Raw genomic sequence first — 15813 nt, forward strand, 5'->3', positions numbered from 1 at the left:
CCACCTAGTTTCAGTCCTTACCTTTCAAAATGTATTTTGCTTTGGTATATAATCAGCCTTGGCATTCCCTGTCAGTGTTTTTTTTTAAATGAAATTCCAGGTTCCTACCTAAAATTCTCAGAAAGATCTCCTTGACATCTGTTAATTTTTCTAAAAAGTCTCTTCTGATAGTTGACTTAATGCAGGAGTAGGACTTAAAGCAGCACAGGCGGCGTACACTGAGCGTGCCACCTTTCTCTAGAAATCAAACATGTACTCAGGATGCCTTCCTACCCGCCTCCTCGGGAAAGATTAATATCCTAGAGGCAGCACAAGATGGAACAGAAGTACCTGCTCAGGTTGGTTGGCATTGGCGAGAGGAATGACCATCCAAATGACATTGAGGTTGATGAGGGCGGCACTGGTAGTGAAAGTACAGGGCAGGACTGCTGTCTGACCCCGGGCCACCTGGACACTCCCAGGGCTCTCTGAGACCTCCAGGGAAACCGTGACACCTACGGAAGAACCGACAGGAGGTTATGTGCCCATCCTTTCTGGACAGAAAAAGCTGTGGTTTCACGTGATTAATAGTGTATACAGACTATGACAGTCTTACTAAACAACTACTGACCAGTCACTGAGAAAAAGTAATAGAAACTGTTCATCCCTTTCTTTACCTCTTAGTCACTACAAATGAAAAATAGTAGAGGCTACATATTCCATTTTGTAAGACATTATTTGGTATTTAGCCGAATATAACATAGGAGAATTCAACTGACAGGGTTTGAGCAAAACTTGACACAGTGATGGGGATGAAAAATAAGGCTGATTTTTAAAAAAGCATCATATTGCCACAACTGCAATATTAAACTCTTATACATAAATCTAAAAAAAATATTTGCAGGAACTATAGCCTGAAAACTCTAAAATGCTGATAAAATAAATCAAATAAGACTAAGTAAATGTTCAGCTATGGAATGGTCATGAGGACTGGATGATTCAATATTGTTAAAGTGCCAATTTTCCCCAAAATGATCTATAGATTCAGAGCAATCCCAGTCAATATCCCAGCAGGCTTTTTGTTGATATTGACAAACTAAAACACAAGAAAATGGAAAGTGCTAGAATAGTCTAAAAGAATATTGAAAAATAATTTGGAGAATTCATACTATGTGCATACAAAGTTTGCTATAGCGCTATAATGATCAAGACTGTGCTACTAGCACAAGGACAGACCACTAATAATTGAATTTTATACTTTAAATAAGTTCGTATATTTATGATCAAATGCTTTTCAACAACGGTACAAGACAATTAAATGGGGGAAAGAATCGGTTTTTTCAATAAATGGTGTTGGAACAATTGAATATTAATATGAAAAAAAATAGTAACTCAGAACCTTGTCTCATAGCACACACAAAAGTCAACTCAAAATTTACCACAGACCTAGGCCTAGCCAGGTGGCTCAATTGGTTGGAGTATCATACCATATGCCAAAAGATTACAGGTCTGATCCCCAGTCAGGGCATATAACTAGGTCAGGGCACATGCCAGAGGCAACCAATGGATGTTTTTGTCTTCTCTCTCTCTATCCCTCCCTCCCTCCCTCCCTCCCTCTTTCCTCTCCCTCCTCCCTTTCTCCCTCCCTCCTTCCCTTCTTTCCTCTCTAAAATCAATAAACATATCTTCAGGTCAGTATTAAAAATAAAAAATGTGCCCCAAACCTAAATGTAAGCTAATACTATAAACCTTCTAGAAATAAACTTTGTGACCTTGGATTAGTCAAAGAGGTCTTAACATAGCACAAAAACCATAAATCATAAAAGAAAACAATTAATAACTGGAATTCATTAAAATTTGTAAAGCTTGTGTAATTCAAAATATTTAATTTTCAAAAATAAAACACCAAGATACAGACTTAGAAAAAAATATTTGTAAATCATATCCTATCTAATAAAAGAGAAACATGGTAATTAGCACCACCGCTACCCTTCCCATTGGCTAATCAGGGCGATATGCAAATTAACTGCCAGCCAAGATGGCGGTTAACCGCCAACAAAGATGGCGGCTAATTTGCATATCCTGCAATAATGGGAGGCGCAAGGGGAAGAATGGAAAAATGGTGATCAGAAACCCAGGCAGCAGGCAAGAGATGGGGGCGGGCAAAGGCAGCCATCAGAAAGCCGGGCTGGCCTGTGGCCTCATGATTCCCGCAGCGACTGGGGTGAGCGGGCACAGGCCCTGTGATCCCCACGGCAATTGGGCCAGCGGAAGCCCAGGCGCAGGCTGGCTGTGTGATCCCTGAGGCAATCGGGTGATCGGGACCCTGGGTGCAGGCCAGCTGCGTGATCCCCATAGCAAGCAGGAGCCCTGGCAATCGGGGCGAGCGGGAGCCCGGTCGCAGGCTGAGTGATCCCCGCAGTGAGCAGGAGCCTGGGTGCAGACCGCGTGATCCCCGCAGCAATCAGGGCGAGCGGGACCCTGAGTGCAGGCCGGCTGCATGATCCCCGCAGCAGCAGGAGCCCCGGCAATCAGGGCGAGCGGGAGCCCAGGCACCCCAGCACCTGACATGCAAAGGTCGGGGCTGAAATGACTTTTCCCAACCACATCTGCAAATATCCTGGGGAAGGCATCACTGAAGAGTTCACAACTCTCTTACTTGGCAAGGAAGAAAAAAGTTGGCAACGGAAACAATCCCTTACATCAAACTTAAGGTCTGTCTGGGTAAAAAAGAGTATTTCCAACGTAAAGTAGGGAGCAGGCAAAAATAATATGTTCTCATGACTTCCACTGAAGATTGAGCATATGACAGAGTCAAAACGAACATACAAATTAAAACAGACAGTGGACATTCAGATGACCCGAATCAATTGTCACTGTTTGTGCTAATAGCAGCAATGCTTATGTGATAATATAGTTTAACAAACATACAAAACAAGTCACATGATAAGAGAGGTTCAGCTTCTAAAGTAAATTGAATATGTTCTTTAAAAATTCTCATGTCCTCCCCTCTGACTATAATTCTTAATTTTCCAATCAGAAAATTACCCCAGGTGATCCAGTAACATGTAGAACTCCAGTAACCTAACTTATTTAAAAAGCAAACATCCAAACCATTTTTAAAATATTTAAATTGATATTTTACGGTTAAAATTATAGAAGATATTTAGATCCAAATATATTTTCTGAATAGAAAATATTTCAGTTTTTGATTTAAAAAAAATAAACATAAAAATATGTAAGTGGCACATTTTCCCAAGGAACTCTGAATTAGTACCTTTCCCTCTAACTTTCTTCAAATTAAGAGAACCTATGGAGTTCCCTATACTGCACAAGTTTTAATGAGAGAAAATAAGACTTTCTAAGAGCATCAAATACATGTTTTCTTATTTACAAACATATATACTCTTCTCTCTCTCTCTTTAAAATATATTCTTACTGATTCAGAGAAGAAGGGAGAGGGAGAGAGATAGAAACATCAATGCTGAGAGAGAATCATTGATTGGCTGCCTCCTACACGCCCCTGTACTGGGGATCAAGCCCACAACCTGGGCATGTGGCCTGACCTGGAATCAAACTGTGACTTCAGGTTCATAGGTCAATGCTAAAACACTGAGTCACACCCGCTGGGCTTAATTCTTATTTATAAATTCATTCCAAGGACATATATAGCTTGAAAAGGTTTGGAAGCAGTTTCAAAAAAAACTATCTTTTAAGTAACAAGAAAACAGTTATAGAAGAAAGTTTAAATTAAAAGAAAAAAATTGTTTTAATTTATTCAAGAGTGGGAACATCTTCCATGAAAATGTGTACCTTGACTGTGGATGGCTGGGTGGCCTTATCACACCTTAGAAATTCAAATGCTTTTTACAATGACAAGAAAGAGAGAGTTTCATCTCATTTCTCTCCCGTGGTAGATGTCCGCCAACAAAAGGTGGACATCAATAAAAGGAGGGACTTGCACAAGCAATCCAGAAAGTCAGCAATCTATGAATAATCCAGAACCGAGTATTTATCTCCTCTGCCACACACCCTCCCTCCCAGCCAGTGAGCAAGATAATTACTCTCAAGTCAAGCTAAGTGCCCCACAGTCACAGAGGCCCAATGCTGACATACAAAGAATACAAATAATTCTCACTCTGGCATAAAAGTAACAAATTTCTTGGAAGAAAAGTAGATACTGTAAATTTCTCAAAATCTTCCTGAAACAGTTTTTAAGTAATTTTTACTTCTTTAGAAAAAATGCATACATGGCAAACCATCTGTAATAAAAGGCCCATTCTATAAAATTTTAGCTGGTCCTACTCATACCTGCAATCATAATCATATTTACAGACAAATGTATCTATACTAATAAAAGAGTAATGTGCTAATTAGACTGGGAGACCTTCCAGATGTTCTTCTGGACAAAGCCATGGTGGCAGGGCCGAGGTAGAGGCGGATAGAGGTCAAGAGGGGAGGGCTGTTGTGGGTGATCAGGCTGGTGGAGGGTGGGGCCATTGGGGGTAAGCAGACCAGCAGGGGTGGCAGTTGGGGGCAAGCAGGCCATTAGTGGGGGTCAGTTGGAGGTGATCAGGATAGCAGGGGGGCAGTTTGGAGTGAGTAGGCCAGCAGGGTGACGGTTGGGGATGAGCAGGCCAGTGGGGAAGGAAAGTAGGGGTGAGCAGGCCAGCGGGGGGCGGGGGGCAGTTGGGGGCAAGCAGGCTGGCAGCGGGGGGGCAGTTGGGGGCGAGCAGGCTGGCAGGCAGAGTGGTTAGAGGCAATCATGCAGGCAGGCAGGCAGGCAGGTGAGCGGTTAGGAGCCAACAGTCCTGGATTACGAGAGGGATGTCCGACTGCTGATTTAGGCCCGATCCCTGTAAACTGGCAGGACATTTTTTGAGGGGTCCCAAATTGGAGAGGGTGCAAGCCAGTCTGAGGAACACACCCTCCCCTGTGCACGAATTTCGTGCACCGGGCCACTAGTCTACACTAATAAAAGAGAAACATGGTAATTAGCATACGACTGCTACCCTTCCCATTGGCTAATCAGCATATCCTTATGCAAATTAACTGTCAGCCAAGATGGTGGCCAGCAGCCATGCACTGAAGCGAACAGGGAGGCTTGCTTGCTCCAGTGACTGCGGACTCCAACGTTCCCCGCACTTGCCAGCCTCTCAGCTGCAACTCTAAGCAACTATGTATCAAATATAGAAGCTAAAAAACACCATAGAAAGCGGCTTTCAGTTAGCCGGGCTTCAGCCAGCCTGACCGCAACATTGTATCAATGTTTTCAGCAGTGAGGCCTCAGAGCTAAAGCTGGCCCAGAATAAAAAAAAAAAAAACGAAAAAAAGGAGCGGTTGGGAGACTCAGTCACCAGCAGTCAGAAAACGGCCCTCAGCCCCTCAGCCAGACTGGCCAGGCACCCCAGTGGGGACCCCCACCCTGATCCAAGATACCCTTCAGGGCAAACCAGCCGGCCCCCACCCGTGCACCAGGCCTCTATTCTATATAGTAAAAGGGTAATATGCCTCCCAGCACCGGGATCAGCGGAGCAGCGAGGCCTCCCGGCACCGGGATCAGCGTGACAGGGGGCAGCGCCCAAACCCCCTGATCGCCCTGCGGCTCTGTGTGTGATGGGGGCAGGGCCACAACCTCCCTATCTGCCCTGCTCTATTTGTGACAGGGAAAGGCGCCCCAACCCCCTGATCGCCCTGTAGCTCTGTGTTTGACAGGGTGCAGCGCACCAACACCCTGATCAGCCCTGCTCTGTGTGTGACAGGGTGCGGAGCCCCAACCCGCTCCCCCCACGGGCCCTGCTCTGTGTGTGACAGGGTAGAGCCATAACCTCTCCATCGGCCCTGCCCTGAGTGTGACAGTGGCGGCGCCCCAACCCCCTGATCCGCCCTGCTCTTTGGGTGATAGAGGGTGGCACCCCAACACCCCTCCACGGGCCTTGCTCTGTGTGTGACAGGGTAGAGCCATAACCTCCCCATTGGCCCTGCCCTGAGTGTGACAGGGAGCAGCAACCCCCTGATCCGCCCTGCTGTGTGTGTGACAGGGGGTGGTGCTCCAACTCCCCTATCGGTCCTACTCTGTGAGTGAAAGCGGGGAGCTCCTCAAACCCCTGATGGGCCCTGCTCTGTGCGTGACAGGGGGGAGCTCCCCAACCCCCTGATCGACCCTGCTCTGTGAGTGACAGGGGGCAGCGCCCCAACCCCCTGATCGGCCCTGCTCTGTGAGTGACAGGGGGCAGCGCCCCAACCCCCTGATCGGCCCTGCTCTGTGCGTGACAGGGGGTGGCGCCACAACATCCCCATCGACCCTGCCTTGAGTGTGACAGGGGGCGGTGCCCCAACCCCCCAATCGGCTGTACCCTGAGTGTGACTGAGGGTGGCATCGCAACCTCCTGATCCGCCCTGCTCTGTGCATGACAGGGGGCGGCGCCCCAACTCCCCAATCAGCCCTGCTCTGAGCCTGACCAGGGGCTGCACCTAGGGATTGGGCCTGCCCTCTGCCACCTGGGAGCAGGCCTAAGCCAGCAGGTCGTTATCTCCCGAGGGGTCCCAGACTGCAAGAGGGCACAGGCCGGGCTGGGGGACCCCCCTTCCCCCCCCCCCCCAGTGCACAAATTTTTGTGCACCGGGCCTCTAGTATCTAATAAAGGACTTGTTTAAAGAATATATAAAGAACTATTACAACTCCATAATGAAAAGACTAACAACCTATTAAAATGGATAAAATATGCTCAACCTTCACTCAATAGGACACTGCATATTAAAACCACAATAAGATACCATTACACACCCACTGTAGTGGCTATAACCAAGACAAAACCAAGTATTGACAAGGACGTAGAGAAACTGAAAGCTTCTCTCACTGCTGCTGGGAATGTAAAATAGTTTCAGTTTCTTAAGTAGTTTAACATAAACTTACTATATAACATGGCAATTCCATCCCTAAGAATCTACCTAAATAAATCGAAAATATATGTGTACACAAAGACTTGTCTGTGAATGTTCATAAAAGCATTATTCATATCATACCCCCAAATGAAAAAACATTCACCAACTGGTGAATGGATAAATAAAATGTGGAATATCCATACAATTAACCACAAGAAATAAAAAGCAACAAGCTACTGATACATGTTACAGCATGGATGATGAGTCTTTCAAAAGCATTTTGCTGAATGAAAGAAATCAGTTGCAAAAGACAGCAGTATCCTTTATTATTCCATTTATATGAAATGCCCAGCAAACACAAATCTATAGACAGCAAGCAAATCAGTGGTTACATTGGTTGGAGAGGAGGGAGGAGGGACTGATGCAAATAGGTTCAAGGACTTTTTAGGGTTATGGAAAACTTTTAAAACTGGACTGCTGAATTTTATACTTTAAATGGGTAAATTTTGTGAAATATAAATTATACTTCAATATTTCTATTAACATTTCAAAGAAAGCAAGCAGTGGTTTACCAGAGCCAACTCCTGGGAAGCCAAAATCAACTGTTATCTCTTCTGAAAAGAATGCCTGCGCCCTGGGACTACAGAACAATATGGGACTAACAGGAGATTAAAATCCATCAGGGAGAGCCAACAAAGAAGCTATTCTAATCACGAAAAATACATTGGGTCCATGGCAGTATCTCAAACTGTTTTATTTTGAAGTGGTATAATCTCAATTCTCCCAAAAAGAATTAACAGTAGAATACTGTTATGATGACATTGAGTTTACAAAAATAAATGTACATAACACCTTCCTTCTATAGAACTTCATGTTCTTCACATACAGTCTGATGGTGTTCTCAGGAGATAAATTTGCAGGATAAAATGTTTCATAAAACAAGCCCCATCTGAGGTGGAATACAAAGCACTTTATAACATTAGGGAAAGTCTCTAGGTTAAATAACACTAGGGAAAGTCTCTAAGTTTTAAAAAGGGAAGTTGGAAGAACCTTGGGTGTTAAGAGGCAGAACTGGGATCATAGAACCAGCTGACCAGAGGAACAAGTGCATCATCAGGGAGAAGTGGGTTAAGGGAGTATGTGTTAGAATGATTATTATAAACTAGAGGCCCGGTGCACAAAAATTTTTGCACTCAGAGGGGTCCCTCAGCCCAGCCTATGCCCTCTTGCAGTCTGGGACCCCTCGGAGGATGTCCACCTGCTGGCTTAGGCCTGCTTCCTGGGGGATCGGGCCCAAGCTGGCAGTCAGACATCCCTCTGGCAGCCTGGCAGCCCTCAGGGGATGTCCACTTACCAGCAGGGAGCAGACCTAAGCTGTAGTCGGACATCCTTAGTGCTGCTGAGGAGGCGGGAGAGGCTCCCACCACCACCGCTGTGCCGGCAGCCATCAGCCTGGCTTGTGGCTGAGCAGAGCTCCCCATGTGGGAGCGCAGTGACCACCAGGGGACAGCTCCTCATTGAGCATCTGCCCCCTGGTGGTCAGTGTGTGTCATAGTGACCAGTCATTCCCAGTGGTTCTGCTGTTAGGGTCAATTTGCATATTACCCTTTTATTATATAGGAAAGAGGCCTGGTGCATGGGTGGGGGCCGGCTTGTTTGCCCTGAAGGGTGTCCCGGATCAGGGTGGGGGGTCCCCCTGAGGTGCCTGGTCAGCCTGGGTGAGGGGCTGATGGGTGTTTGCAGGCTGGTCACACCCCATTCAGGGTGGGGGTCCCGCTGGGGTGCCTGGTCAGCCTGGGTGAGGGGCTAATGTCTGTTTTCAGGCTGGCCACACCCCCTTTAGGGTGGGGGGGTCCCCACTGGGGTGCCTGGCCAGTCTGGGTGAGGGGCTGAGGGCTGTTTTCAGGCTGGCCAAGCCCCCCTGGTGACGGAAGCTCCCAACCTCCCCCTTTTTTTTTTTCTGGGATTTACTTACCTTCTATAATTGAAACTTTGTAGCCTTGAGAGGAGCTCAGAGCCAGCCAGGGCGGGTGGGAAGGAAGCTTGGCTTCCTCCATCGCCAGGGGCAATCCAAGCCTCCTGCTCGCTCCAGCTCCATGGCCATGGCCTGCTGAAAGCAGGTATCTGGGGTTTATTTATCTTCTATAATTGAAACTTTGTTGCTTTGAGTGGAGCTCAGAGCCAGCCGCGGCAGGCGGGAGGCTTGGCTTCCTCCATCATTGGGGCAACCAAGCCTCCTGCTTGCTCCAGCTCCGTGGCTGCCAGCCACCATCTTGGTTGGGTTAATTTGCATATAGTCGCTCTGATTGGCTGGTGGGCGTGGCTCAAGGCATAGCGATTGTACTGTCAATTTGCATATAGTCGCTCTGATTGGCTGGTGGGCGTGGCTTAAGGCATAGCGAAGGTACGGACAATCTGCATGTTTGTCTTTTATAAGTGTAGACTAGAGGCCCGGTGCATGCCTGGCCTGCGGGATCTGGCTGAAACCAGCTCTCCAACATCACCCAAGGGGTCCCGGATTTTGAGAGAGTGCAAACCAGGCCAAGGGATCCACCAGTGCACAATCAGGACCAGGGAGAGATGTGGGAGGTTGGCCAGCTGGGGAGGGACCACGGGAGGGCTCCAGGGCATGTCCAACCCATCTCGCTCCATCCCAGTCGGCCGGACCCCAGCAGCAAGCTAACCTACTAGTCGGAGCATCTGCCCCCTGGTGGTCAGTGCACATCATAGAGACTGGTTGGGCAGCCTTAGCATATCATTAGCATATTACACTTTGATTGGTTGTTCGGTTTCTCTGCATTCGGTCTATTTGCATATTACCCTTTTATTATATAGGATGTCATGGAGATGTTTTTAAGAATAAGTGTAAAAGCCAAACTGGTGACAAAACCTCCATCATTTCATGCTTCTGATCATACTCCAAGGAAGGGAATGTTCCCCACTTAACCTCCCCAGGAGAATATATACCCTCCACCCTCAAGTCACTCATTTCCAACTGAACTCATACAATCTTTGATACAAATTTTAAAAGTAAAAAATGGCCAATATCTATAATAATAAAAGTGTAACATGCTAATTAGACTGGACAGCCAAGCAACCTTCCGGACATCATTCTGGACGAAACCATAGCAGTGGGGGCTGAGGCAGAGGTGGTTACGGGCGATCAGGCAGGCAGGTGAGCGGTTAGGGGCGATCAGGCAGGCAGGTGAATGGTTAGGGGCCATCAGGCAGGCAGGAGAGTGGTTAGAGGTGATCAGGCAGGCAGGCAGAGAGGTTAGGGGCAATCAGGAAGGCAGGCAGAGTGGTTAGGGGTGATCAGGCAGGCAGGCAGAGTGGTTAGGGGCGGTCAGGCAAGCAGGCAGGTGAGCAGTCAGGAGCCAGTGGTCCCGGATTGTGAGAGGGATTCCAGATTGCGAGAGGGTGCAGGCTGGGGTGAGGGACAACACCCCCCTGTGCACGAATTTCGTGCACTGGGCCTCTCATAAACTAATAATAAATGAGAAAGATGTAGATGGGGAAGAAAACTACCATAATATGGAAGGATTTCAGAAAAGGAAGAGTAGCTTTGTAGGACAGGGGTGGGAGCTGGGGAAAGCAGAGCAGGTCTGCTGGTAGAGAGCAAGCCTCTGGGGTGGGGGAATGGCAGGGAGAAGCTATGAAAGACTGACTTCAGCTGCATCAACTTCACATCTTTATGTAAGGTTAACCCTGAACTTACAAGTATCAAGAGAACTACAGAAGAAATATTCTAGATAAGCTGCTTTCAGAACTTGTAAAAGTGTAGTCTGTAGCTGGACAGATCTAGTTTGAAATCTGGCTCTTTCATCTATTTAGCTGTGTGGCTCCAAATAAATCACTTAATCTCTGATTGTTGCTTCATCTGTTCAACAGGACTAAATACCACCAGCACATCATCCAAAGGAAATGATAAGGGCAGTACCAGATGCTGATGCCTGATGATGAATACTACCGCTGGGCTATTGCTAGCTAACATTTAGGACACACTGGCCAAATATCAAGTCCACTTTAAGCACTATACATAAACATATACATACATTTCTACATTTAATCCTATAATGTATCTTATCCCCATTTTACAGAAGAAACTGAGAGCCAGAGAGAATCAAAACCAGCTCAAGGACACATAGGAAATGGTAAGTCCTGGATTCAAATCCTAGGAATGTATCTATACAGATCATATATTATACCACACATAATCAGCACACAAAAATCAGTCCATACATGTTATTAATATCAATACTATATCAAGCAATCACAAAATGTAAAACTAGTATGGACTTTTATGTAAAGCCATCAGATGGAAACCCCCTCTCAGCTTCTTGCTTCCAAACTACAAATCAGCTTTGATCTGCCTCATCCTCTTCTTCCTCTATCCTGTTAGATTAAAGGAGCTCATCTAAGACCAACCTCTCATCTGAGCATACATGTTATAATCCATACTCTAGGCCTCCTTAGCAACCTTATCAGAGACTGCTCCCTCTCGTGCAGCTTTAATCTCTCCCACTGCACTGGAGACTTCCTGGTAGCATTTGAACACCCTCAAGTATTTCCACTTTTTTTTTAAAAAAATCTCTCCCTCCCTCCACTCCACAGTCCTCTCCAGCGACTGCCCTCTCTCTGGTATATCATCATTAATCTTTTCATAAGAGTTGTCCATACTCACTCTCTCCATAGAGACTCCTCTACTCCGTCTCTAATGCACCCCTGCCACTACCTCTTCTTAAATAGAGTTCTCCCTAGGTTTCCCAGAGACCTCCCGATGCCTTCACGACTCTTGTGATCATTCTTGGATTCTCAGGAGCATCGAACAGTAATGACTGTGCCCCCTCCTTCTTGAAACACATGTTTCCCTTAGCTTCAATGGCACCATTTACTCTGGCTTTCTTTCTAGATCACAGAAAACTTCTGTCTCTTTTGCTGTTTCACCCTTCTCTGCATGGCTATTAAATGGCTGCCTTCTAATTCTGAACTCTCTCTACAGACTCATCTATTATCATGGCTCCAATTCTTATATACAGGACAATGGCTTCCAAACTTCTCTAACCACAAACCTCTCTTCTTATATTAAACTGCCTTTTAGACATCTCTATGTAGCTACCTCAAAGGCACCTCAAGTCAACTTGTTCAAGATGAAACTTGATCTTCCCCTCTGTGCCTGCCCCCACTATATATCTGGCTCCTTTCGAGTGTTCCCTACATTAATGGACCAATCATCATGTTCTCAATTTCTATTCAGAAATCTTTCTTGATTCCTTCACTCTCTCATCACCTCCCAAACCCAATCCTTGATCAAATCTGATCCATTTTACAGACTAAATTTCTCTTGACTTCTTCGATCAGAGCCTCTGCTCTATCCGCTGTTTCCTTTTGTCTGATTTGCTCTGTTCCTCACCCCAATCCCTTTACTTAGTGACCTCCTACTTGTCCTTCATATTAGCTCAAGCATTTCCTTCTCACAGAAGAGTCTCAGCCTAGGCTGGGTCTCATAAAGCACTGTTCCTTTCGTTCTGAACACTATCCAAACTCGTAATCATACTTTTATTAGTGTGATTATTTAAGATCTTCACCTAGTGTAAAGTGCATTAAGAGCTCCATTTCCATAAATACTCAATAAAAACTTAATAAATACACATTGCTGAATTGATCTAATTCAATTTCCACATGAAAATACTAGGGTCCAAAGAGATTGGGACCTGCATTTTCTGATTTCCAATAAAATAGGTTTTCTACCACACCAATGTCTTCCATAAACCATATCTCAGAAAACTAATAATATTATTACCTACTAGAGGCCCAGTGCATGAATTCATGCATGGGTGGGGTCCCTGGGGAGGGGGGGGAGGGGGGATCAGGACACTATCAGCCTTCCAGGTGGGTGGTGGGACACCCTTGCAGATCCGGGAACTGGATCCATCCCGCTGACATTCGTGCTGGTTGTCGGAAGCCACCTGATGGCTGCTTTTATATTGTTTCTTCCTTGCACAGCATCTAGGAAGGGGAAGCAGCCTTGGCTTCCAAGAGGCTGACTGCACTGCCAGGATCATGTGGGCAGCACTGGTCCATGGGTACCTGGTCCGTTTTCCAGAGATTGGACCTGCAGGACTACTGAGGAAGTGAGTGGCTGCTGCTGGGTCGCCAGGATAGGTCGGTCAGCTATGAGTGGCAGTCCCACTGTGGGAGCGCTCTGACCATTGCTCCTGCATTGAACATCTGCCCCCTGGTGGTCACTGCATGTCATAGCGGTCACTTAGGCTTTTATATCCTATACAATAAAAGGCTAATATTCTAATAGACCAAACAGTGGAATGACTGGTCGCTATGATGCACACTGACCACCAGGGGGCAGACGCTCAATGCAGGAGCTGCCCCCTGGTGGTCAGTGCACTCCCACAGGGGGAGCGCCACTCAGCCAGAAGCCAGGCTCATAGCTGGCGAGCACAGCGGAGGTGGCGGGAGCCTAAGCCGTCAGTCAGACAGACCCTGAGGGCTCCTGGACTGTGAGAGGGCACAGGCCAGGCTGAGGGACCCCCCCCCCCGCCAAGTGCATGAATTTCATGCACCAGGCCTCTAGTATATAGATATTATGATTTGGGTGAAGTTATATTTCTGTACCAACAGAACTGGCACTGAGCAATAAAAACTCAATTTATTTGTGAACTAGAGGCCCGTTGTACGAAGAGATTTGTGCAATAGGCCTTCCCTTCCCCTAGCTGCCAGCACCAATTTTCCTCCGGCACCCGGGACCCAGGCCTTCACTCCGGCTGGAGCCTTCAGTCTTCGCTCCACCGCTTTGGGCCTACGTATGTAAATTAACCGCCATCTTTGTTGGGTTAATTTGCATACTCTCCTGATTGGTTGGTGAGTGTAGCGGAGGGATGGTCAATTTACATGTTTGTCTATTATTAGGTAAGACTAGAGGCCTAGTGCACAAAAATTTGTGCACTCGGGGGGGGGGAGGGGGGTCCCCCAGCCTGGCCTGTGCCCTCTCGCAGTCTGGGACCCCTCCCCTCGGGAAATAACGACCTGCTGGCTTAGGCCTGCTCCCAGGTGGCAGAGGGCAGGCCCAATCCCTAGGTGCAGCCCCTGGTCGGGCTCAGAGCAGGGCCGATTGGGGAGTTGGGGCACTGCCCCCTGTCATGCACAGAGCAGGGCGGATCGGGGGGTTGCAATGCCACCCTCAGTCACGCTCAGGGAAGGGCCAATTGGGGGATGGGGTACCGTCCCCTGTCACGCTGATCCCGGTGCCGGGAGGCATATTACCCTTTTACTATACAGAACAGAGGCCTGGTGCATGGGTGGGGGCCGGCTGGTTTTCCCTGAAGGGTGTCCTGGATCAGGGTGGGGGTCCCCACTGAGGTGCCTGGCCAGTCTGGCTAAGGGGCTGAGGGCTGTTTTCAGGCTGGCGGGTGACTGAAGCTCCCAACTGCTCCTTTTTTTCTTTTCTTTTTTTCTATTCTGGGCCAGCTTTAGCTCTGAGGCCTTGCTGCTGAAAGCAGGTTTCTGGCCTTTACCTTCTGTATTTGATACAATGTTGCAGTCCGGCTGGCTGAAGCCTGGCTGACTGAAAGCCGGTTTCTGGGGTTTTGTTTAGCTTCTATATTTGCAACATAGTTGCTTAGAGTTGCAGCTGAGAGGCCGGCAAGTCAGGCGGGGAACGTTGAGTTCGCCATCACTGGAGCAAGCAAGCCTCCCTGTTCGCTTCAGTACATGGCTGCTGGCCGCCATCTTGGCTGACAGTTAATTTGCATAAGGATATGCTGATTAGCCAATGGGAAGGGTATCGGTCGTATGCTAATTACCATGTTTCTCTTTTATTATGTAGATGTATCTGCTCTTCTCAGTCTCATATAGATAGAAATAGTTAACTTTTTAAAAAATGCTGTTCTGCTCTTTAGCTTTCTGAAATCTCTATGAAACAATTTTGATGGCTATAAAACTTTAGGACTACACAGAGAATACAAGGGTCAGGAATAAACATCTGTAAGAGACTTTATGGAGAGCATTTTTTTATTAGAATTCTGGTGTGCCTATGGTGTGCTGTAAATCCCATACCATTCCCACCTAAAGGGCCTACATTCCCTGAATAAAGAGCCAGTGCAGGGTCATCTTAAATTCTGTCCAAATGGCTGTCTAATGAGCCTTCCCATAAAAGGAAGCTGGAAGTAGACCTCTGGATTCCTAGAGAGTGGATCACTGTCATTCTGAGAAATACACATATATTTCTGTTTATAAATTGATATTTTCTTATTTTGCCTGATTTCAAAACCCAGAGTGATCAGAAAAAGTTGTGTAACCTGCTTAAATTAATATCTACAGAAATAATTGGTTCTTGAATAAATTTAAAGGGATATGGAAGACAAAGTGAAGTTGCTTTGTGATTGAGTCTCAGCATCCCTATTTAACATATTGATTCAATTGAGTATAATTAAAACTTTCTTAGAAAGACTAAGCAGGAATTACATGGGTGTTTTTCACATTTTAAATGAATAGTGGTTTTTTTTTCTAGCTTACAAAAAAAAAATAAAACACAAAACACCAAAAGCCCTATTTCTTTTTAGAGTGTATTTCATGTTTGAAATTCTATGCAAGAATTTAAACTTTAATACTAAAAATCGGATTAGAGTCATTGAAAAAACCTTGCAATTTGCAATATTTACATGTAAAATGCATAATTTAAGAGCTGAATTGGCAATGTTTTTCTTAGTAACTTCACCCAGGAAAATTAAGTCAACTCGTGAATTCTGAATGATTCTTAGCAATTAAATATGAAAGACATAAGCACATAGCCTTGTGTCCTCTGAGGAGTTGAAATCATATATAGCAATTGTCTGTACTCTTTTTTTAGGGCCTTATTTCCCAAGATTTAAAGCAGAAAGAAATTCACAATATCTCAGACCAAGAGATAAATGTTAGAGGAAAATAAGCTGG

The 15813-nt window shown here is 46.2% G+C and overlaps 1 protein-coding gene across 2 annotated transcripts in view; it reads right to left on the reverse strand.

Annotated features, from left to right (window-relative positions):
- Nucleotides 1-15813, reverse strand: part of IGSF11 (immunoglobulin superfamily member 11) — a 121456-nt gene that overhangs the window by 16121 nt on the left and 89522 nt on the right. For both annotated transcript variants that reach the window (XM_070403562.1, XM_070403561.1), the window contains exon 2: nt 331-494. In XM_070403562.1, coding sequence (XP_070259663.1) covers nt 331-494 — 164 coding nt within the window. The remainder of the gene's footprint in view (nt 1-330; nt 495-15813) is intronic.

Source organism: Myotis yumanensis, unplaced genomic scaffold (genome assembly GCF_028538775.1).
Source record: "Myotis yumanensis isolate MYYU_CA2020_CCGP unplaced genomic scaffold, mMyoYum1.0.hap1 SCAF_2, whole genome shotgun sequence".
Classification (NCBI taxonomy): domain Eukaryota; kingdom Metazoa; phylum Chordata; class Mammalia; order Chiroptera; family Vespertilionidae; genus Myotis; species Myotis yumanensis.